The sequence below is a fragment of the Pan paniscus genome, chromosome 23 (genome assembly GCF_029289425.2).
Source record: "Pan paniscus chromosome 23, NHGRI_mPanPan1-v2.0_pri, whole genome shotgun sequence".
Lineage (NCBI taxonomy): Eukaryota > Metazoa > Chordata > Mammalia > Primates > Hominidae > Pan > Pan paniscus.
This window is the reverse complement of record NC_085927.1, coordinates 20,252,036-20,277,976: the sequence shown is the minus strand read 5'-3', so window position 1 is coordinate 20,277,976 and position 25,941 is coordinate 20,252,036. Positions and strand designations below refer to the sequence as shown.

General features: G+C 40.9%; 2 protein-coding genes and 1 pseudogene across 2 annotated transcripts; 1 reads left to right on the top strand and 2 right to left on the bottom strand.

Annotated features, from left to right (window-relative positions):
* Nucleotides 1–213: 213 nt before the first annotated feature.
* Nucleotides 214–4,641, bottom strand: LOC117978202 (unconventional myosin-Vb-like; annotated as a pseudogene).
* A 4,046-nt stretch (nucleotides 4,642–8,687) lies between these two features.
* Nucleotides 8,688–9,122, bottom strand: LOC117978204 (cyclin-dependent kinase 2-associated protein 2-like). Its single transcript, XM_034951067.3, has one exon. The coding sequence runs from the start codon at nucleotides 9,112–9,114 to the stop codon at nucleotides 8,785–8,787; it is 330 nt and encodes a 109-aa protein (XP_034806958.1). The 5' UTR covers nucleotides 9,115–9,122; the 3' UTR covers nucleotides 8,688–8,784.
* A 6,852-nt stretch (nucleotides 9,123–15,974) lies between these two features.
* LOC100994059 (uncharacterized) lies at nucleotides 15,975–16,706 on the top strand. The gene has a single exon (XM_034951663.3). It carries the CDS (start codon nucleotides 15,987–15,989, stop codon nucleotides 16,704–16,706), a length of 720 nt encoding a protein of 239 aa, XP_034807554.2. The 5' UTR covers nucleotides 15,975–15,986.
* The last annotated feature ends 9,235 nt before the right edge of the window (nucleotides 16,707–25,941 follow it).

Below are 25,941 nucleotides of genomic sequence, written 5' to 3'. Positions count from 1 at the left end.
GTTGGACTGAAATCAAACTTAAAATCTTCCACATTTCAAGTGTTTTTATTCTGAGCAGTACGTACAAAAAATAATGCCATAGTTGTGTCTAATTCTGTATAGTTCAGCACTCTCCACAGGCTGTCAATCTCTGATTTGATCTACTTTTACCAGATTTAACAGATCCTTGAATTTACTTTACTGTCTATGCTTCCTTTTTGCTCACATTGGGAATCAGACTAAACATGCATCTACTTCATTGAGGAACTCCAGATTGAGACATGCTAGGATTGACTCCATGGTTAGGGAAGATGGATGAAATGGAAACAAAACATGAAACATGTGCTTGGCATCTAATAGCAGTTGCTGAGGGTCATTCTGCTCTTGTAGTTGTGCCTGGATCATTTGTATAAAGGCCACTGTTACCTGTTCTTCAAATTCATTCAGGGGAGGCTAAAGGTTTAAAATTTTGACAATCTGCTGGGTGCTGAGAGAGGCACACAGGGAGCAGATGGCCTCTGCATCCTCCTGGGTTTTCTTCTTTAATTGCAGGAGCTGGGCTGCTTGGATCAGAGGTTCCATGGTCTGAACTACTCCACTCTGGTGAAGGTTTCTTCCCCAAAACCACTCCTCAAGCTGACTTATATTGTACCTGAGTTGCATGCCTGTGCTCCAAGAGCAGACGTCCTTCCGCAGGAGCAGGTCATTAAGAGTCACTGCGCTGATCATGTAGAAGAGCTGTTTGAATACCTGCAGGATGATCTCAGGGTCCAAGCCCTGGTCACACATGACTGTATGAAAGGCATTCATCTGGCAGATGATAGCTTCCAGGCGGTATGAGTTATCCCCATCTGCCATGCTGGAGGAGTGCTTCTGGGAGCAGTGGGCTTCACACCAGATAGACCCTGAATGCTCTCATTTTCCAACATGGTAGAAACTATCATCGGATGTAACACACCCTCGGCAATTTTAAAGAGGTGCTGGTAGATCTGAATGGAAAGGTCGCTCAGTACCTGACGGTATTCGGTGAGGTCAAAGTTCTTAAGGCAGTGTTCGTTGTGCTTTGCAGTATTCTGAGTCATGAAGCCCTCATCCCCGCTGTACCGCTTCAGACAGTGAAGAAGTTGGCAGGTGTTGGATAACAGGAATGACGTCATCTCAAAGTCATCACTGTGCTTCTTCAGGACTTTCTTAGTGCCGTTGGTGGTGGAGGTCATCAGGGAGTGCACTTTGAGATCATCGTTGGTTTGGTCCGCGAGCCGGATGCACATGTAGGGGATGTAGGCGGGGATACAGGGCACTGTGTCCAACAGCATCTGGGGCTTCAAGTCTGTCACCAGGTTGAGGATGAGGAGGGCCTCGCCCTCTTTGTGGCACTCCAACATGCCCTGGAAATCCTTTTCTTTCCACTGAACTGTGACCTGCCTGTTGAACTCATGGCGCTTCCTCTCACTCTGGGCCAACGCCTGGGCAGCTTCTTCATGTAAATCTTCAGTTGCTTTTAGAGCTTCCTCCCATTCTTTTCCTCTTACTTTATTTTTCACCACAGAACTTCCTATCAACTAGTATGTTGAATATTTTGCTTATTAACTTTGTTTATTGTCTTCTCCCTCGATTAGAATATTAGCTACTTGAGTACAAGGATTTGAGCCTGTTACGTTCACTGCTGAATTTTAGGCTCCTGGAAGATACCCAGCATTCAATAGAGACCACACAATAAATATATGTCAAACAAATGAGTCTGTAAGTTCATCAATTTATTTGCCCATATGCATTAACTTTTGCCCATATACATCCAATAACTCTTGTTATATGAAATCAACTGTACTATTTGCTTCATGTAATAGTTTAAAAATACATATGTGTGTATATAAATATATACAGAGATCATAGACCTAACTCTGTCTATATATGTGTGTATGTGATATGTATAAATATATACACACATATATGACTGACATATATCTATAAATATATACACACATATATATGACTGACATATATGTAAATATATACACACACATAGATATCACTGATATATATATCTATCTTGTGTAAGTGGAATCAGGCAGCATTCAAACATACTTTCAATTAGTAATGACTATAGTTTAAATAAGAGAAAGTTTAAAGATTCTGATAGTTTAAATAAGAGAAAGCAAACATCACTACTACTAGTATTTGGGGAAAAAGATTACAAATAGAGATATCATGATAAAAGTGTACAATATTTTTTATGTTTGTGCACTTAGATCCATGTTCAAACTTTGGCTCACCTATACATGTATAGCACATTGGAATATGTGCTACAGTATGCCATTTATAAAGACTGAAAATAATAGTTTATAAACATTATTATTTATTTAGCAAACTCATAAGCTTGGTTTCAAAAATACCTGAATTACATAGCATAATCCCAGTGCTGGAGAACAGAACAGTAGCTGCCAAGGGTTAGGGTTGGTTGGAAGATGTGATTAGTGAGGGATAACATGAAAACATGTACTTTCTTTGTGGTGATAGAGCAGTTCTGCATCCAGATTGTGGTAATGGTTACATAAATCCACACTTCATAGATCTATACACACACATCACACATACATTCAAACACATCTGTACATGTAAAATCCTTAGAAATATGAATAGGGTCTGAACCTGAGTTAATGGTATGGAAACAATGTCAATTTCCTGATTTTGGCAATGTACTAGGTTAAGTTATGTATAATCATTGGGGAAAGTTGCCTGAAAATAGCATAGTCATTCATTTTACTTCTTTTTTTAACTTCTTATGAGTCAAATTATTTTAAAACAAAAGGTATTAAGCAAAGACAAAAATTTGAAAGTTCAAAAATCAAAGCCCATATGAATTTGGACATATGATTTGATTTCTTTTGTAGACCTTGATTTCTTCACCTGTAAAAATGGAATAATAGTATGATTCCTATCTCATTATTGTCATGCTTAAATCATACCACTTATGTAGGTGCCTGTATATATATATATACACACACACACACATATCTATATATATGACTGACTTTGACTGACTTAGATCTATGATTTAAGATGTGGAAATTGGAATTTACCAGAACATTTGTGAATTGATTTGTTCTTATGCTTCACCAACTGTCATGGTAAAGGAAACCTTAGCCCCAGCTCATAGTATGAAAACACGTAAATGCTTCTATGTGCCCTAAATTTCTTTTGGTTAAGCTTTATACTTTTTTTTTTGTTTATGACACAGAAATATGATCACAAAGCACATGTGTACCACAATACAAATTTCATGTATTTTGTCTCTGTGTTATGTTTTCTTTCCATTTATGTCTTTTCAAGCTAACAATTCCTAATCTCCTAATACAGTGGGCCTTTCAAGAACTTACTTCTTTACATAGTCATGTTCTTTTAACTAGGATCTCACAGATAAAGTTATCAAAGCATGGAAAAGGATGAAGAAACTTGACTTCTTCCCCTCTCCATCCCCCACTAAATTCAATTCATCCCAACCTTGCATTTGTTTTGTTCTCCTGGAAAAGAAAATATAGTCATCACCCTCAATAAATATACAATCTAGTTAGAGAGATATGACCTCAGAGTAGGATTTCTTAGTTTTCATTTTGATTATCTTCCTTTAGATATTTGTAAAGACAAAAATGCTGTATGCTTATGGACTGCAAGCAGTATGAGTGGAAAACAAAAGTAATAAATGTTACTTCTGACTTTATTATAATGTTAGGATTGTTAATAGTTAACAATTACTTACTGAAGGAAGATTTAAATTGAATATTTCTAAATGGGAAAAATTTAAAAAGCAGGTGAGTCCATAAATTTTAGGACCCAGAATCTACTGAGCTAAAAACTCAATGAGAGTTAATTCTCTGTTGGTGTTGTAGCAATTCTTGAGGTTATTTCTGAAGACTCACATGAGAGCTAAACAATAAAAGAGGACTGAGACCACTTCAAGGGATGGAGAACACCTTCCTTTCTTGTTCAGATGATGCTCTGAGACATCGCTGTTTATTTTGACTGCCTCTTTTTAAACAAACTTCCACTTAGGAACTTAAAAACCACCTGTAAACCAACAGCCACAAAAAAGTGGGGGAACTCAGCGTTTAAGCATTATTGTTCACCAGACACAGTACTGGGCACTTACATAAATGATATGGTTTAAGCATGACAATAATGAGACAGAAATTCTACTATCATTCCATTTTTACAGGTGAAGAAATCAAGGTCTACAAAATAAATCAAATAATATGTTCAAATTCATAAGGGCTTTGGTTTTAGAAATTTTAGATTTTTTGTCTTTGTTTAATACCAATTATTTTTAAATAATTTGACTCACAAGAAGTTAAAAAATAGTAAAAAGAATGACCGTCTTATTTTCAGCCAACTTTCCCCAGTAATTATATCTAACTTAACCTAGTACTTTGCCAACATCAGGAAATTGACATTGTTTCCATACCATTAACTCAGGTTCAGACCCTATTCATATTTCTAAGGATTTTACATGTACTCTTGTGTAGGTGTGTGTGAGTGTATGTGTGATGTGTGTGTATAGATCTATGAAGTGTGGATTTATGTAACCATCACCATAATCTGGATGCAGAACTGCTCTATCACCACAAAGAAAGTACATGTTTTCATGTTATCCCTCACTAATGACATCTTCCAACCAACCCTAACCTTTGGCAACCACTGATCTGTTCTCCAGCACTAGGATTATGCTTTGTAAATCAGGTATTTTTGAAGCCAAAGCTCATGAGGTTACTAAATAAATAATAATGTTTTATAAAATGTTATTTTCAGTCTTTATAAATGGCATACTGTAGCACATATTCAAATGTGCTATACATGTATAGGTGGCAAAGTCTGAACACGGCTCTAAGTGCACAAATGTAAAAAATATTGTACACTTTTATCACAATATCCCTATTTGTAATATTTTCCCCCAAAAGCTGGTAGTAGTGATATTTGCTTTCTCTTATTTAAATTATCCGAATTATAGTCATTACTAATTGAAAGTATGTTTTAATACTGCCTGATTCCACTTACGTAAGATATCTAAAATAGTTAAACTCCTAGAAATAGAGTACAATACTGGTTGCCAGGGTCTGGAAGGAGGGGAAATGGGGGTTGCTGTTCAATGGGTATAAAATTCAGTTATAACAGATGAATAAGTTCTAGAGATCTGCTGTCAACAGAGCACCTATAGTTAACAAGATTGTATTGCACAGTTAAAAATGTATTAAGAGGATATATCTCATGTTAAACATACTTACTTCATTAACAGAAAAAAATGGAATATTTTACACATAAAATTACATATATGCCTGAATTTCACATTTCGTTTCATAAATTGTACTGGTGCTAAAAAGGTATTTTTCTATTAAAAAACATCTAACTGAAGGAAAAGTTACAAATGAGTGATCATTCATAAATAAAATATAATCCTAGGGACCGCTGTTTTTCCATTTTGAATACCCTCCACAATTAGTCTTAATAATTATGTTGGCTGAATGAAAAATAATGATTTCTCAAGAGGCAATAGAAAATAGAGAATAAGTCCATTCTTGAGAAAATTTATAATTAGTGAAAGTAATTTTTTCATCCTCTTTTCTTATTTAAATCTCAAGTACTCTCTGCCACTCTGTGCTCTTCTTTCTGGGGTAAAATATGCCAGCTATCCACAGTCAGGGCATTCTCTAACCATTCCTCCTTAGAGATGTCTACAGACTTTTACTCAGCTAGACTGTCTTGTTGCCTGTCTTCATATCAACTTCGCAAGACGTGTAGACCATTCTCTTAGGCCCCTGCATGGCAGTGCATAATATATTCCATGCTAATTATCTAATGAGGTTCACTAAATTAATATTTTATTATACCACATAAAATACTCTTAGATCTAACAGTATAAAAATTTCCAATTATGGGCCGGGCGCGGTGGGTCACGCCTGTAATCCCAGCACTTTGGGAGGCCGAGATGGGCGGATCACGAGGTCAGGAGATCGAGGCCATCCTGGGTAACATGGTGAAACCCCGTCTCAACCAAACATACAAAAAATTAGCCAGGTGCGGTGGCGGGCGCCTGTAGTCTCAGCTACTCACAAGGCTGAGGCAGGAGAATGGCGTGAACCCAGGAGAGGGAGCTTGCGGTGCGCCCAGATTGCGCCACTGCACTCCAACCTGGGCGACAGAGGGAAACTCTGTCTCAAAAAAAAAAAAAAAAAAGAAGAAGAAGAAGAAAATTCCAATTACATCACTCCTTTGAATTACATCCTAAGACTAATTTAAAGAGGGTATCACAAAAATAGAAATGATAGCGACAGAAAATGGTCCCAATTTTCACTGCACTGTTGCTAAGACCACCTTGCCACTCATCATTATAGAATGCCTTTCAGGTAACATAATAAGAGCCATTTTTAAAATGGAACCTTACTATACCCATGTATGACAGGCAGAGGGACTCTATTATTATTCATAGTTTACAGATGAAGCAGTTAGATTTGCCCCAGGTCACTGGCTTATTAAACGACAGGCTAAGACAGAACCAAGTTTTATTCTCAAATAAGACCATAAAGAAGAGGATTGATCCAAATGAATTACAAAATTTTCTTACAGCCCCAGTAACAATAATAGATAAGCTAATGATTTCTTTAATAAAAATCTGATATGACAAGTAGAATGTGACAGAATCAACATGATCAAATAATCAGATTTGGGTAGTAGTTTGGTAGCTAAATGTTGGATACTCTTGGACATAAAGATGACAGTATTTATGACGATAAAGATGACCATTCCACAGTTTGAGAATTTCTACAGAGAGAGAGATGAAGAAAATTTCTGAAGTTATTGAAACTGTGTGAAGATGAATTATTTGGTTGATGAACTGCTATCATTCTAAATGGACTTCACTTTCTGAAAAAATAATGCATAAGGATGAAATATGTATTGAATGAAAATTATATTTTGTTTTTCCATTTTTTACCTAATAAAAAATCAGAAAAACAGATTTTTTTAAAAAAAAGAAAAGATGACTATAATAGACAATGGAGACTAGTAGAGGCAGTAGGGAAGGCAGCCAGGGTTGAAAAACTACAGGGTACTAAGCTTCGTATCTGCATGATGAGATCAGTCATACCCCAAACCTCAGCATGGCACAATATACCCGGTTAACAAACCTGCCTAGACATTTGTGTAAAATGAGATGATTGCAGGGTAGTTTTAAAAGTCATTCCCCTTATGAAAATATGGAATGTTGTGCACATTATTTCATAGACTTTGTGCTTAGTTAAAGGTCTTAACCAAAAATTCTAAATGATTTCTCCTATTAATAAATAAATATCAATAACATCATTTTAATGGGCTCTATGAAGACCTTATTGAGTGATTGTATCATAATTCAACAAGTGCCCTATTGTTGAACACTTAGACTCTTTCTGATTATTTCCCTTTACAAAAAATGCTATATTATAAATTGTTGTATGTATTTTTAAGTTATGAAATTGTTAGGGCAAAAGGTGAATAAATGTAAGGTCTTTGATAAATACTGTCAGAATTCTCTCCATAGAGGATACGATAAAGCATCTTTTCATTTAAAGGAGCAAGAATAACTGCTAAATACTTCTGAGACTTCCAGTACTTTTTTGGTTTTAAGTTTTGTTGTTGTTTACTTGGTTTTTTGGAGGTTTTCTGTTTTGTTTTATAAGTAGGTTTCAGTATTGCTAAGTATTCAGTCATGGTGGATATTCAAAGAATAATTTCTCTCTTTGGGATTATTCCTCTAACACTATGAGCAAGTATCACTGTGTTCTTTCTCTAAAGGAAAATATAAAGCATAGACAAATTAAATGCTGCTCAGATTCTAAAACTATGAAAATATAACAATGGAGAAACAAATAGCAAGTCTGTAGCTACTCAATGACTTTAGCATTGAGTGGATCCTAAAATGCCTATTTTGCACAGAATGAAAAAGATACAGCAGGTTCCTTTGGAAGATCAAAGTGAGAAAATTGACTACAGCTTTAACAGCCTTAAAATAAATACCTAATGTAAATGACAAGTTAATGGGTGCAGCAAACCAACACAGCACATGTATACATATGTAACAAACCTGCACGTTGTGCACATGTACCCTAGAACTTAAAGTATAATAAAAATAAATAAATACATAAATAAAATAAAATGAATAAAAAATAAATACAAACATATTAATCATAAGTAAATGAAACATCTGATAATCTCATTATGTCTGGTAGTAATGTCACCTCTGAGTATTTAAATATTCATCTACATATTTCTTTGCTAAATTTCCTTTTATTTCTCCTTTATATTAAACTTTTTTTTAGAGAGCACAACTCCAAAGCATCTTTTATTAATATAGAAAGGTCATATTTAGCAAAAGACACAAGGCAGGGAAGTGTCAGGCCTGAGGCCTGAGCTGTGCTGAGGGACAAGGAGGCTCCGGACAAGTGCTGGGAAGGGCTGAGTGGTGGGGGCCACAGAAAGTTCCAGTGGGCAACACTGTCGGCAGGTCATGGGTGGGACTCACGGGGACCTCGCTGCTAACTCTTGTTGCGTTGGCGGGGTGGGGTGGGGAGGGGGGTCCTTAGTGCTGCCACCTGGAGTGAGAACCGCCCCTTGGTTCCTGGAGGGCACCCATCAAGGGACACAGGACAGGAAGCCCAGGATGGTTAGTGCAACTAGGGATGAAGGCCAGGGAGAAGGAGGTGCTCCGGAGTCCAGACACAGAGGCCTAGGAGCTTCCTGTTAAGTGTGGGCGTTCCGCTCTGTCTCTACCAGGCACTCTGACTAGGGATGGATGATACCTCTCTTCAGTCGCTCCGTGGCGCTCTTGCTGCCAGCATAGGTGGGCCGGATCACTTTGCCCATCTCCCCTGTGACCAACAGCAGTTCCGTGTAGGTGCTCTGGGAGCCCTGGGCACCAGGTGGTTTCATGGCCTGCACACAACCGATGGTAGGCGGTCCAAAGTCTTTAAACAGCGGTCTGAAAGGGGCAGTGGCACCCGGCCCTGAGTCCGACGGCGACGGGACGCTTCCTGTAGGGACCGGAGTGCCTGGCCCAGGGGTGCTGGAGCCGGGGGTGCTGCTGGGGGCAGGGGTGGTAGGTTTGTAGGACATCCCCAACTCCTGGGCGCTGGGGAAGCCAGCAGGCTGCTCTTCGGGGGTTGGCTGCGGGACCGCTCAGCAGCGATCTGATTGGCAAGCGGGCTGCACGCCCCCTGGTAAATCTATATTAAACTTTTTAACTGCAATTTGTATTAATCTAAATACAGTTCAAATATTCTCCATGAAAATTTCACATTTGAGTTGAGACATCCTAAAATGTAAAATACACAATGGATTTCAAAGATTTCATATGAAAAAAGAATGCAAACTATCTCTAATAATTTTTATATTGATTACATATTGACCCAATTTTTGGATATATATTGGGTTAAATAAAATATACAATTTAAAAAAATTATGCTACATTTTTGTTAAAAAATTTAAATAAACTATATATGAAATTATTTCTTGGGATAGAAAAGGGGACATGATTAAATATTTACTTAAACTTTTTTCAAAAACATATCTTTAAAACACATTTTCAAACACAACAAAAGTATTTTAATTTTGAATAGGTAAAATAAACTTATTCCTGCTGAAATTCAATCATGGCATGATTTCCTTTGTATGCATTTGAGGACTCTGTTTATAACCCAGATAAAAACATAAAACTTTTGAAACTCTTCTAAGAATGTCTAACACAAATTACCTGTATAGGTATCACGGCACAGACGATGCTGAGGCCGGACTGACTGAAGAAGAACAGGCTGAAGATGCTGTACTCACACAGCAGCTGGCCCCCAGGTTACCCGCCCTTCATGTACATGGCGATGGTCACCTGGCTCACCAGCAGTGAACAACAGGTCGGTGGCAGTCAGCCGCATAACTGTGTAGAAGGTGGTCTCCTTCTGCTCCTTGCGTGACTTGCACAGCACCACGATGGCCACCAGGTTGCCCACCACCCCGAAAATGGACGGTCCCAGGCTGTCCAGCAGATTGGGCTCCAGGCCAAGGACACATTGGCCTGGGAAGGGGTTAACATGACAGTGGCTGGTGGTACGCAGCCCTGGAGTGCGGAGTCTGGAGATGGCAGAAGAGAGACAAAGCCACCATGAGTGAAATGACCACCTGCAGGGCATTAGACCCGCGCCCAGGAAACGGGATGCTAACATGACAAGGGAGGAACTGAATCCCACTCTCTGGATTGCAACCACTTACCAACGGCAGCCACCCAAATCTCTAGGCTCCCTCTGCTCCTGCCAGCAGCACACCCTTGCTGATCTTAATATTTATAAACTGAGCCTCCCATTCTTCTTCCTCCCCCCAGCCTATCTCACTCCACTGACAAGACCTATCTCCAGGGAAAGGTAGCGCCCTAGTATTATTCCCGACAGATTCTGAGTTAATAAAACGCACATTGAAACCCTGGAAGACAATTTGGAAAGCGCTCTCTTTCCTCCTTGGCTCCCCTGGCAGCGCCCCATCTCCACACCCTTTGCCCGATGGCCCACATCCCATGTCACATGTAGCGGCCCTAGTGGTGGGGCCTAAGACAATGAAACCTAAGACTAATTGGTGTACCTGAGGAAGAAGTGAATTCTAAAAGCTAGGAAAACATATTTGGGGGAATAATCAAGGAAAACATCTGTGGCCTTGTGAGAGACCTAGACATCCAAATAAAAGAAGCACAAATAACACCTGGGAAATTCATCACAAAAAGATCTTAGCCTAGGCACATTGTTATTGGGTTATCCAAAGTTAAGACAAAAGAAAGAATCTTAAGAGCTGTGAGACAGAAGCACTAGGTAACCTATAAAGGAAAACCTATCAAACTAACAGCAGATTTTGCAGCAGAAACCTTAAAAGCTAGATGGGATTGGGGCCCTTTCTTCAGCCTCCTTAAACAAAACAATTATCAGCCAAGAATTCTGTATCCAGCAAAACTAAACATCATATATGAAAGAAAGATACAGTCATTTTCAGACAAACAAATGCTGACAGAATTTGCCATTACCAAACCAGCACTGTAAGAACTGCTAAAAGGAGCTCTAAATCATGAAACAAACCATGGAAACACATCAAAACAGAACTTCATTAAAGCATAAATCACACAAGACCTATAAAACAAAAATACAAGTTAAAAAGCAAAAACAAAAAACAAAAACAAAGTACAGAGGCAACAGAGAGCATGATGAAAGAAATGGTACCTCACTTTTTAATACTAATGTTGGTTGTAAATGGCTTCAATGCTCCACTTACAAGATACAGAACCACAGAATGGATAATAACTCACCAACTAACCATCTGCTGCCTTCAGGAGACTCACCTAACACATAATGACCTACATAAACTTAAGGAAAGTGGCAGAAAAAGGCATTTCATGAAAATGGACACCAAAAGCGAGCAGCGGTAGCTATTCTCATATGAGACAAAACAAACTTTAAAGCAACAGTAGCTAAAAGAGACAAAGACAGACAGTATATAATGGTAAAGGTCTCATTCAACAGAAAAACATGACAATCCTAAACATACATGAAGCTAACACTGGAGCTCCCAAATTTATAAAACAATCACTAGTAAACATAAGAAATAAGATAGACAGCAACACAATAATAGTGGGGGACTTCATTACTCCACTGACAGCACCTGTCGGTCATCAAGACAGAAAGTCAACAAAGAAACACTGGATTTAAACTATACTTTGGAACAAATAGACTTAACAGATATATAAGAACATTTCATCCAACAACCACAGAATACACATTCTATTCAACAGCACATGGAATTTTCTCCAAGATAGACCATATGACAGGCCATAAAACGAGTCTCAATAAATTTAAGAAAATTGAAATTGTATCACGCACTCTCTCAGATCACAGTGGAATAAAACTGAAAATCAACTCCAAAAGGAATCTTCAAAACCATGCAAATACATGGAAATTAAATAACCTGCTCCTGAATGAGCACTGGGTAAAAAACAAAATCAAGATGGAAATGGAAAAAATTTCTTTGAACTGGATGACACAACCTATCAAGACCTCTGGGATACAGGAAAGGCAGTGCTAAGAGGAAAGTTTGTAGCCCTAAACACCTATGTCAAAAAGTATGAAAGAGCACAAACAGACAATCTAAGTTCACATCTCAGGGAACTGGAGAAGCAGGAACAAGCCAAACCCAATCCCAGCAACAAAGGAAATAACCAAGATTAGAGCAGAACTAAATGAAAATGACACAGCAACAACAACAACAACAAATACAAAACATGAATAAAACAAAAAGTTGGTTATTTGAAAAGATAAACAAAATCAATAGACCATTATAAGATTAACCAAGAAAAGAAGAGAGGAAATCCAAATAACCTCACTAAGAAATGAAACAGGGGTTATTACAACTGACACCACTGAAATATTAAAGATTATTCAAGGGTACTATGAACACCTTTTGACACATAAACTAGAAAACCCAGAAGAGTTGCATAAATTCCTGGAAAAATACAACCCTCCTAGCTTAAATCAGGAAGAAGTAGATACCCCAAGCAGACCAATAAAGCAAGCAGCAAGATTGAAATGGTAATTTTAAAATTACCAACAAAAAAAGCCGAGGACCAGACAGATTCACAGCAGAATTCTACCAGACATTCAAAGAATATTTTATTTCATTCAAAGAAGAAATGATACCAATCCTTTCACACTATTCCACAAGACAGAGAAAGAAGAAACACTCCCTGATTCATTCTATGAAGCCAGCATCACCCTAATACCAAAACCATGAAAGGACATAACCAAAAAAGAAAACTACAGACCAATATCCATGATGAACACAGATGCCAAAATCCTTAACAAAATACTATCTAACTGAATCCAACAATATATCAAAGAGATAATCCACCATGATCAAGTGGGTTTCATACCAGTGACACAGGAATGGTTTAACATATGCAAGTCAATAAATGTGATACACCAAATAAACAGAATTAAAAAAAAAACTCACATGATTTTATCAACAGATGCAGAAAAAGCATTCAACAAAATCTAGCATTGCTTTATGATTAAAGCTCTCAGCAAAATAGGCATACAAGGGACATACCTTAATGTAATAAAAGCCATCTATGACAGACCCACAGCCAACATAATACTGAATGGGGAAAAGGTGAAAGCATTCCCTTTGAGAACTGGAACAAGACGAAGAGCCTACTCTCACCACTCCTCTTCAACATAGTACTGGAAGTCCTAGCCAGAGCAATCAGACAAAAGAAGGAAATAGAGGAAATCCAAATCGTAAAGAGGAAGTCAAACTGTTACTGGTTGCTGACGATATGATCTTTCATCTTGAAAACCCTACAGACTCCTCTAGAAAGCTCCTAGAACTGACAAAAGAATTCAGCAAAGTTTCCAGATACGAGATTAATGTACACAAATAGGTAGCTCTTCTATACATCAACAGCTACCAAGCTGAGAATCACATCAAGAACTCAACCCCTTTTACAATAGCTGCAAAAAAACGAACAAAAAAAAACAAACAAACAAAACTTAGGAATATACCTAGCAAAGTAATCAAAAGACCTCTACAATGAAAATTACAAAACACTGCTGAAAGAAATCATAGATGGAGCCAAGCACGTTGGCGCATGCCTATAATCCCAGCTACTCGGGAAACTGAGGCAGGAGAATCGCTTGAACCCGGGAGGCAGAAGTTGTAGTGAGCCGAGATCACACCATTGCACTCCCACCTCAGCGACAAGAGCGAAACTACCTCTGAAAAAAAAAAAAAGAAAAGAAAAGAAATCATAGATGACACAAACAAATGGAAACACATCCCCATGCTCATGGATGGGTAGAACCAATATTGTGAAAATTACCATTCTGTTAAAGGCAATCTACAAATTCAATGCAATCCCCATATGAATACCACCATCATCCCTCACAGAATTACAAAAACAATTCTAAAATTAATATGGAACCAAAAGAGTGCCATGTAGCCAAACCAAGGCTAAGCAAAAAGAACAAACCTGGAGGCATCACACTACTTGATTTCAAACTGTACAATAAGGCCATAGTTACCAAAACAGCATGGTACTGGTTTAAAAATAGGCACATAGACCAGTGGAACAGAAGAGAGAACCCAGAAATTAACCCAAATACTTACAGCCAACTGATCTTCGACAAAGCAAACAAAAACATAAAGTGGGGAAAGGACACCCTTTTCAACACATGACGTTGGGATAATTGGCGAGCCACATGTAGGGTAATAAAACTGGATTCTCATCTCTCACCTTATACAAAAATCTACTCAAGATGGATTAAGAACTTAAACCTAATTCGTGAACTGTAAAAATTCTAGAAGATAACACTGGATAAACCCTTCTAGACATTGGCATAGGCAAGGATTTCATGACCAAGAACCCAAACGCAAATGCAATAAAAACAAAGATAAATAGCAGGGACTTAAATAAACTAAAGAGCTTTTGCATGGCAAAGGGAACAGTCAGCAGAGTAAATAGACAAATCGCAGAGTGGGACCCCTGACCCTGACCCTGACCCCTGACCCCTGACCCCTAACCCTGACCCCTAACTACTGATCCAAACCCTAACCACTATCCCCAACCCTAACCCCTAACCCCAACCCTCACCCTAACCCAACCCTAAACCCTAATCCCTAACCCCTAACATCTCTTAAACCCTAACTCTAAACGTTGACTCCTAACCCCTAACTCTGACCCCAATCCCTATCTCCAACCCCTAACCCTAAACTTAACCCCTAACCCCTAACCCTAACACCAACCTTAACCCTAGGTTCGTTACTACGTTTGTATTGACTATGTCAATGTTGATTATTATGATGGCTGTCTTTGGACTGCACAGCAGCGAGGGGATTGCGGATCTTATATTAATATTTTTGTATTGAGGCAGTGCATTAGCATTACAGGTGCTTGTTACATGAGCAATGGGGGTGTCATACTTTGGGTGTCATGTCTGCATTAGGAATGCCGCATTTGTCTTCCGAGGCTGCAGTGTGGATCTCGCACTGCGGCCGCCTCGCCTTGGCTGGGGAGAACCTCGGTGGGCAGGATTCAGAGGGGCTTTTGGTTTCCCGTTTTCCACACTGAACCCTTCTAACTGGCCTCTGACACTGATTATTCAGAGCTGCAAACAGGAAGGATTTTATTCACCGTTGATGCGGCCCCGAGTTGTCCCAAAGCGAGGCAGCGCCCCCAAGGTCTGTGCTGAGGAGAACGCTGCTCTGCCTTCGCGGTGTCCCCCGGGTGTGTGCTGAGCAGAACGCAGCTCCGCCCTCGCGGTGCCCCCGGCCCGCCCGCCCGCCCGGGTCTGTGCTGAGGCGAACACTGCTCCGCCTTCGCTGTATCTCCGAAGTCTGTGCAGAGGAGAACTCAGCTCCGCCCTCGCGATGCTCTCCGGGTCTGTGCTGAGGAGAAGGCAGCTCCGCCCTCGCAAAGGCAGAGCGCCCTTCGCAAAGGGAGAGAGGCGCAGAGCGCCAGCGCAGGCGCGGAGGGGGCGCAGGGCGCCGGCGCAGGCGCGGAGAGGCGCAGAGCAGGGCAGGTGGCACCAACAGCGGGTCCCTCAGGCCTCAAGCGCATGCATTCCAGCGGCCACCCAGACCATGCTCCGCCGACTGGGCGCCCAAGCTGCAGTCGCCCTCTGTGTGCAGGCAGCAGCTGCCTGGCAACCCCCGAGCTCGCTCGCGCTGCCAGCATCGCAGAACCAGGGCCAGGTGTCCCAGTGGCTGCGGCCAAGCCAGGCATTCTGACCGGCGGCGGCGGCTGCACAGGAGCGAGAACTGAGAACCCGCCGCTCAACCCCACACTGGGTGACTGCTGAGGGCCCATACCAAGGGCCCCGATCTCCCTCAGGTGGAGGACTGGGCGGGAGGCACAGCCTGGGGGCCCTCAGGCTGGGCGCGCTGGCGATCCCGAGGCCGACCAGGCCATGCACCTCCAGCCCGCCTGGGCACCCAAGCTGCAGCCGCCTTCTGTGTGCAGGCAGCAACCTCCAGGCAACTCCCGAGTCCGCACTCACTTCCCACATCTCGGAACGAGGGCCAGATGTCCCTGTGGCTGCGGCCAAGCCAGGCGGTCTGCCCTGCAGCAGCTGCACGGGGGCGGGAACCGGCCCTCAGCCCTATCCCCCTTGGCTGCAGAGGGCCCTTGGCTAGAGGTGTCGAGCTCTGACAGAGGAGGAGCCGGGCGGGGGCAGGGTCTGGCGGGCTCTCAGGCCAGGGGCACTAGCGATCCAGAGGCCACCCAGGCCATGCTCCACCACCTGGGCGCCCAGCTACAGGCGCCAGGCAACTCCCAAGCTGGCTGGCGCACCCAGCCTCGCAGACCTGGGCCTGGATGTCGCCGTGGCTGCGGCCAAGCCAGGCGGTCTGCCCGGCGGCGGCTGCACCGGGGCAGGAACCGACCCTCAGCCCCATCCCTGGTGGCTGCGGACGGCCCCTGGAGCGGCCCCGACCTCTCTTCGGAGAAGAGGGGCGGGAGTCACGGACAGGCAGGCCCTCAGGCGGGAAGGGATGCGCGCCTGCGATTCCGGGACATACCGCACCAGCCCAGGAGAACCCGGAAGCCCGCAGCGCCTGTTTCTCTGTGTGATTCTGTGAGGAACCACCAAATTGTTTTCCACGGCAAGTGCATCATTTTCTATTCCTAGCAGCCAGTTCATGAGGGCTCCAATTTCTCCACCTCCTTAGCAATATTGATTTTCTGTGTCGTTGTTATGAAAGCCTTACTAGTGGATGCAAAGTGGCATCTCATTTGGGTTTTGTCTTGCATTTTATTAATGAATAACGGTGTTTAGCATCTTTTCTTGTCCGTCTTAGACATTTGTGTATCTTCTTCAGAGAAATGTCTATTCAAGTCCTTTGCCTATTTTTTAATTGGGATGTTAGAAATTCTGATGTTGAGTTGTGGGATATTAAGCTTTTATCAGATACGCACTTTGATTTTATCAGATACATATTTTCTCACATACTATGGGTTGTCTTTTAACTCCCTTGATAGTATCCTTTGATGCATAAAGGTTTTTTATTTTGATTAAATCTAATTTACGTGTATTTTCTTTTGTTATCTGTGCTTTTCTGTCATATTTCAAAATACACTTAAAACTCAAAGGTCATAAAGGTTTACCTTGTGTTTTCTTCTAAGAGTTACATACTTTAGTCCTTACATTTAAGTCTTTTATTAATTTAGAATTAATTTTTGTGTGTACTGCAAGGTAGGGGTCTAACTTCTCTCTTGTGCACTGACATCCAGCTGTTGGAGAGACTGTTCTTTCCTCCCTTGACTAGACTTGGACAGCTTGTTGAACAGTCATTGACCATATATGTGAGCACTAATTTGTAGGATCTCAAATCTGTTCTATTGTATTGGTCTAAAAGTCTATTAGTCTTATGCCAGTACCACACTCTCTTGATTACTGTAGATTTGTAGTAGGCTGTGAAACTGAAAAATGTGAGTTTTCTAATATTCTTTTTCAAGACTGTTTTGTCTGTCAGATCCTTTGAATTTTTGTATGAATTGTAGAATGAGTTTCTTTCTTTCTGCAGAAATGCCTTTGGGATTTTGATGGTATTGCATTGAATCTGTAGATTACTTTAGATGGTATTGTCATCTTAACAATATTGTCTTACAACCCGTGAACACAGAATGTCTTTCCAGTTATTTCCACTCTCTTTCGTTTTTTTCAGCAAAGTTTTGGGTATACCACCATGGTTAGATTTATGCCTGAATAACTTATTCTTTGATGCTATTATAAATGGAATTTTTAAAATGTTTTCATAGTTCTTTACAACTATATAGAAATATAGCTCATTTGCCTATGTTTGTTTTGCATCCTGCCTCTTTTATTAGTTATAATCGGTTTTGTGTTTTATTTGGAGCTTTATACACATAAGATCATGTGTAGATATAATTTTACTTCTGTTTTTTAGTTCTAATTTAGATGCCTTTTGTTTCTTTGTCTTGCCTAATTGCTCTGGCTAAAATTGCCAGTGGTACGTTGAATACAAGTGGCAAATGCACCGTGCTTGTCTTGTTCTAGATGTTAGGAAAACAGCTTTCAGTGTTTCGTCATTGATCATGATATTAACTGTTGGGTTTTTGTACATCCTATTGTCATGTTGCAGAAAATCCCTTCTATGCCTAGTTTATTGAATATTTTTATTATAGAAGGGTGTTATATTTCATCAATGTTTTCTCTGCATCAATTGAAATAATCATGTGCTTATTCATTTTACTGTTAGAGTATATTACACTGATTGATTTTTTATATGTTGAGCCACCCTTGCATTTTGGGGATAAATCTCACAGGGTGATAGTTTACAATCCTTTGATTATACAGTATTGCTGCTAGTATTTTGCTAGTATTGCTAGTATTTTGCTGAGATTTTTGCTTATATATTCATAAGGGATATTGTGCTGTAGTTCTCTTTTTTGTGCTCTCTTTGGCTTTGGTATAAGGATAATGCTGTTATCAAAAAATGAATTAGCAAGTATTCCTTCTTCATGTATTATGTCGGAAGAGTTTGAGAAGAAAGGGTATTAATTCTTCTTTAAATGTTAGGTTGACTCACCAGTTAATGCAGCTATTTGGTCATAAATGTTTCTTTGTTAATCACTTTCAATTACCAATTCAATCTCCTAGGTTATAGATCTATTCAGATTTTCTCTTTCTTCTTGAGCCACTTTGGTAGTTTGTGTCTTTCTAGTGATTCGTCCATTTCATCCAGGGCAGCTAATTTGTTGTTAGACAGTTGTTCACAGTATACTCCTGTAATCCTTTTGTATTTCTGTAAAGTTGGTAGTAATGGCTCTGCTTTCATTTATTATTTTAATAATTAGTCTTCCATCTTTTGCTCAGTCAATATAGTGAAAGGCTTGATCTTTCAAATAATCTATGTTTATTCATTCTACTGCTCTCCAAACTTCTATTTTATTGATTTATGCTCTAATTATGCTCTCTATTATTTCTTTCATACTGCTAGCTTTGGATTTAGTCTTCTTTTGTCTTCTTCCACTGCCTTTAGGTATAGAGTGAGGATGTTGATTTGAGATTTTTCTTAAATGTAGTTGTTTATATCCATACATTTTCCTTTGAACTCTACTTTCACTGCATTCAATAAGTTTTGGTATGTTTTGTTTTTATTTTAATTTATCTCAAGATATTTTATAATTTTGCTTGTGATTTATTTTTTCACTCACTGGTAGTTGAAGACTGTATTGTTTAATTTCCACATTTTCGTGAATTTTCTAGTTTTCACTTATTTATCTGTTGTTTCTTCCATTGTGGTTGTAAATTATATTTTGTATGATTTCAAACTTTTAAAAATGATTAGGACATATTTTGTGGACGAAGATATGGCCCATCCTAGAGAACTTCCATATACACTTGAAAGGAATGTATATTCTGCTGTTGTTGAATGGACTGTGCTGTATATGCATATTAGCTCTCAGTGGCTTATACTGTTGTTTAACTCTTGTATTTCTCATGAAGCTTCTGTCTGGTTTTTCTATCCATTAATTAAAATGAGGTATTGAAGTGTCCAACTGTGACTATAGAACTGTGGGTTTATCCTTTCAATCCTGTTAATTATTTCAGCTTTACTGAGGTGTAATAGAGAAATAAAAATTGTACATGTGATGCGTTTATATGCACATTCTGAAATGATTACCAAAAGGAAGTCAATGAACATGTTAATTACCTCACAGAATAGTTACCTTTTTGTGTGCATGTGTGGGATAAGAAAACTTAACTCTATCCCCTGTGACTGCAAAGTGGACATTCCAGCTGCTCCAGGCTCCAGCAGAGGAAGACTGGGGCAGGTGGCACCACCAGGGAGGCCCTCAGGCCTGGCGCGCACGCATTCCAGAGGCCACCCAGACCACGTTCCGCCGCCTGGGCGCACAAGCTGCAGTCGCTCTCCGTGTGCAGGCAGCAGCTGCCTGTCAACCCCTGAGCCCGCTTGTGCTCCCAGTCTCGCAGAACCAGGGCCAGGTGTCCCTGTGGCTGTGGCCAAGCCAGGCATTCTGCCCGGCGGTGGCGGCTGCACAGGGGCGAGAACTGAGAACCTGCCGCTCAACCCCACACGGGGTGACTGCCCATGACAGCGGCCCCGATCTCTCTCAGGTGGAGGAGTGGGTGGGAGGCATGGCCTGGGGGCCCTCAGGCTGGGCGCGCTGGCGATCCCGAGGCCGACCAGGCCATGCACCTCCAGCCCGCCTGGGCTCCCAAGCTGCAGCCGCCTTCTGTGTGCAGGCAGCAGCCTCCAGGCAACTCCTGAGCGTGCCCGCTCTCCTCACATCTCCGAAGCAGGGCCAGATGTCCCTGTGGCTGTGGCCAAGCCAGACGGTCTGCCCTGCAGCAGCTGCACGGGGGCGGGAAGCGGCCGTCAGCCCCATCCCCAGTGGCTGCAGAGGGCCCCTGGCTAGAGGTCTCGAGCTCTGGCAGAGGAGGAGCCGGGTGGGGGCAGGGTCTGGCTTGACCATTTGGAATTACAATACACTTCACTCATCAACCACAGAACATACACTGGAGTATCATCTGCGTGCAGATGAGTATACTGCTCAAAGCGATTTACAGATTCAATGCTTTTCCTATCAAACTACTAATGTCATTTTGCAAAAAATAGAAAACATCTAAAATTTATATGGAACCTAAAAGAAGTCTGAATAGCCAAGTCAAAGCAATACTAAGGCTAGAGACATAGGCTAGAGACATCATAGTACATGACTTCAAACTATACTAGAAGACTATAGTAATCAAAACAACATGGTACTGGTAGAAAAACAGACACCTAGACCAATGGAACAGACTAGAGTACTAGAAACTAAGGCCACATGCCTGCAACCATCACATCTTTAACAAAGTTGACAAAAGTAAGCAATGGGAAAAATACTTTTTATTTAATAAATAATGTGGGGATAACTGGCTAGTCATATGCAGAAGAATAAAACTAGACCCCCATATTTCACCAAATACAAAAATTAGCTCAAGATGGATTAAAGAGTTAAATGAAAAATCTCAAGCTATAAAACGCCTAGAAAAAACCTAGGAAATACTTTTCTTGATAACGGCCTTGGCAAATAATTTATGGCTAAGTCCTCAAAAGCAATTGCAACTAAAACAAAAAATGACAAGTGGGATTTAATTAAACTGAAAAACTTTTGCACAACAAGAGAAACTATCAAGGTAGTAAAGAGATAACCCACAGAATGAAAGAAAATATTCGCAAACTACGCATCTAACAGAGGTCTATTATGCAGAACCTATAAGGAACTTAAACAAATCAACAAGCAAGCAGCAAGTAACTCCATTAAAAAGTGGGCAACAGGACATGAACGGACATTTTTCAAAAGAAGACATACACACAAGCACCCAACAAACATATGTAAAAGTGCTCATCGTCATTATTTATTAGAGAAATGCAAATCAAAACCGAAATGAAATACCATTTCACACCGTTCAGAATGGCTTTTTTTGAAAAGTCAAAAGAAAAACACATATCGGTGAAGATTTAGAGAATAGAGAACACTTATACACTTTCTGAAGGAATGTAAATTAGTTCAGCCACTGTGGAAAGCAGGTTGGGGATTTCTTAAAGAACTGAGAGTTGATCTACCATTCAATCCAGTAACCCCATTACTGGGTATATACCCGAAAGAAAATAAATATCCTATCAAAAAGACACATGTAGCCATATTTTTATCACAGCAGTATTCACAATCACAAAGACATAGGCTTAATCCAGACATCCATCAGTGGTGGTCTGGATAAAGACTCATGGAATACTATACAGCCAGAAAAAACTCAAAATTATGCCATTTGAAGCAACATGGATGCATTGTTTCCAGCAAACTAATGCAAAAGCAAAAAACAAAATACTGCATGTTCTCTTTCATAAGTGGGAGCTAAATGCTGGGTACACATGGTCATAATACAGAGGGGTGGGAGGGGCCGGGACGGTGGCTCACGCCTATAATCCCAACACTTTGGGAGGCCAAGGTGAGCGGATCACCCGAGGTCAGGAGTTTGAGACCAGCCTGGCCAACGTGGTGAAACCCCGCCTCTAATGAAAACACAAAAATTAACTGGGCATGGTGGCTGGCGCCTGTAATCCCAGCTACTCGGGGATCTGAGGCGGAGAGTCGCTTGAACCCGGGGGGCGGAGGTTGTAGTGAGCCAAGATCGCGCCACATCACTCCAGCCTGGGCGACGAGCAAAACTCTGTCTCAAAAACAAACAAAAAACAAAGAGGGATGGGGGAGGGAATACAGATTGATTAAAACTACCGATTTGTTAGTGTCCTCTCTACCTTGGTAATGAATTCATTCATTTAATTCATAAGTCATTCATTCAATTCATAATTCAGTTCCCCCTGAGAAAAAAATATTCACTTGTCATTAAAATCTCTCTGTATCTTACTGATTTCAGATAGAAGTTAAATTTCACCTTAATAATAGAAATAAAAGAACTAGTTAAACTGACAAAAACTAATAAACGTTTGCTCAAATTTACTGAGAGAGTCATGGGTACTCATATAATAGTAACATTCTACCAGTTTTAAGTAAAATAAATAAGGAAACAATCTTAACTCCATCGCCTACCGGAAGGGACGTGACCCCGCTCCCAGGTGAGTGGGACCCTGCGCTCTGGGCGGGTTGCGCCGCGGTCTCTGGCACCTCTTGTTGGCAGCGTCGCTTTTGCAGGCACAGGGCAGGCATTGGGGGGCGGGCAGCGGGCCAGGCCCAGGTGAATCCTTTGCCAGGGGCTGGGCAGGTGTGGAGAGGGGCGGAGCGGTGCTGCCCTGGGCGAGGGAGCCTCCCGCTCTGGACGGTTCGCCGCCCCTGCCCCAGGAAGGCGCTGCAGGATCTGGGTGGGGAAGGGGAGGGACGAGGGAACACAGGCCAGGCCAGGTGGCCCCTGAGACCTGGATGATGCAGGAGGGGCTGTGGGAGACCAGAGAGGACCCGAAGCAGAAACCGGGAACTGATATCTGTGGCTGAATATTTGTCCTCTTGCTGAAGTTTGAAAGTCAGTTATTTCATTAAAGTTTAATTTTATTATAAAAATAACAACTATTAAAAATTCCCTGTAGTCACTGGAGTGATAAATTTTGGTGCAGTTTCAGCATAACACTCTAATTATTCAAATTGTGGCCATGTTTCAAAATATATGCCATATATTTTTATGGCATCCACCCCTGTGTCCCTGTGTCCCGCATCCGCCTCTGTGTCCCTGCTGGCTCAGGAAAGGAGCTTCTTCCTCCTTCCGCAGACTCGAATCAGGCCGTCCTCCCTCCTGCGCCTGAGGCTGTCATGGGGACAGCCTGCCCTTGAATAGCCGGAGAACGCCCGGCCTGTGCCCTGTGCTCGGCCTGGTGTCCTGGCTTGTGCCCCTCAGAGCCCCGCACAAAGCAGTGTGACAGTTGTGGAAGGACCCAGCACCAGGCAACGGTGAACGGATGGATGCTCCAGGGATGTGGGGCTGCTGGCAGTCAAGAACCCATTGCCAAATTCCATGGCATAATTTTGGATATTTTTCCCTTATATTTTTGTGTAAGGCTTTCAGACTTACACATTTTGAGTTTTTTTAAAAAATAGTATAAACTACAATTCTGACTACTGTATTTTACATGTTGATAGCAAATCTTCATACCGTTTTTGTGTTAAAGGGGGCTATTCCCTCTCCATAGTTTGGCCTTTGCACCCTTGTTGAAGATCATTTTGACCATATATACAAGGTTTTGTGGAGAGAGGGGTCTCTATTATTTTCTATGTCTACACGTCTTGATTTAATACATTTCTTTTTAGATTTTCTCCTTTTTACTTTTTGAGACAGGTTCTCTGTCATCCAGGCTGGGGTGCACTGGTGCGACCATGGCTCACTGCAGCCTTGCTCTCCCAGGCTTAAAAAATCCTCTCACTTCAGCCTCTGGAATAGCTGAGACTACAGGTTCATGTCACATTGCCAGGTTAATTTTAATTTTAATTTTTTTTTTAGCGATAGATGTTCTCACTAGGATGTCCAGTGTGGTTTGAACTCCTGGGTTCAAGCAATCCTCCTACCTCAGCCTCACAAAGTGCTGAGATTACACGTGTAAGCCATAGAACCTGGCCTCAAAATACCACATTTGAAAAGAGTTCAACAGCACTGCAATTAGTTTTTGATTTAAAAATTGTGAGGGCTCCACAATTGACATTATTTTACAAGTTTAATTGGCTATTTTCAATCTTGAGATTTCATATGTTTTAGAATTTTGTATTTCTGCAAGTAAATATTGTTATGATTTATATAGCTATTGCATTTAATCTGTTGTTGATTTCATTAGTATAGACTTAAGAATATTGTTTTCTAATTTATGAATATGGGATATCTTTTCAATTGTCTAATCTATAAATATAGAATATCTTCCCCATTGTTTGTGACTTTTCTTCAGCAACATCTTGTAACTTCTAGTATACGAGTCTTACATCTCTTTGCTTGTTTATTCCAAAGTATATTCTTCTTAATGATATTTTCAATGGAATTTTAAAAACTTGGATTGTACCGTGTAATGAAGAGAAAAACACTTAATTTTGTATTCTGCAATTTTGCTAAATGCAACTATTACTCTAACAGGTATTGTTTTCAGTGTATAGGATTTTTTTGTATATAACATCATATCATGTAATTTTACTTCTTCCTTTAGAATGTGGATCTTTTCTTTTTTTCATTGCCTAGTTGTTTTGCCAGGACTTTCACTGCTATTTTTGAATAGATGTGGCAACAGTGAATATCTTGCCTTATTATTAATCTTAGAGGATAAACTTTCCACACTTCAGAATTCTGTATAATATTAGTGATGATTGTTTTGTTGTTGTTGTTGTTGTTGTTGTTGTTGTTGTTGTTGTTTTTCTGAGATAGGATCTTGCTCTGTCAACCAGGCTGGAGTGCAGTGGCATGATCTGGGCTCACTGCAACCTCCACCTCCCGAGTTCAAGCTATTCTCATGCCTCAGCCTCCCTGGTAGCTGGGACTACAGGCACACACCACAACGTCAAGCTAATGTTAATATTTTTTGTAGAGACAGGGATTCACCATGTTGGTCAGGCTGGTCTGGAACTCCTGACCTAAAATCATCCACCCGCCTCAGCCACCCAAACTGCTGGGACTATAGGCATGAGCTGTTGAACCCAGTTGGTGATGAGTTATTTACATATCTTTTGCTATGTTATTTTCCTTTTATTTCTAGATTATTGAGTGTTTTTTTATCTTGAAAAGATGATTAATACTGTCAGTTGACTTTTCTGCATTATTTGAGATGTTTGTGTGGTTTATATCTTTCACTCTGTTAATATGATATATTAAATTGATTGGTTTAAACTCTCATTCCAATATAGCCAAATAGGAAGAGCTCTGGTCTGCAGCTCCCAGTGTGATCAATGCAAGATGGGTGATTTCTGCATTTCCAACTGAGCTACCTGATTCATCTCATTGGGACTGATTGGACAGTGAGTTCATCCCATGGAGGGTGAGCTGAAGCAGGGCAGGGCATCAACTCACCCAGGAAGTGCAAGGGGTTGGGGGATTTTCCTTTCCTAGCCAAGGGAAGGCATGACAGACTGCATCTGGCAAAACAGGACACTCTTGCCCAAATACTGCACTTTTTGCACAGTCTTAGCAACTGGCAGACCAGGAGATTCTCTCCTGTGCCTGATTCATTGGGTCCCACACCCATAGAGCCTTGCTTACTGCCAGTGCACCAGTCTGAGATTAACCTTCATGCTGCAGCTGAGCAGATGGAGGTGAATCCACAATTTTTGAGGTTTGAGTAGGTAAACAAAGTGGCCAGGAAGCTTGAACAGGGTAGAGCCACTCACAGCTCAGCAAGGCCTACTGCCTTTATAAA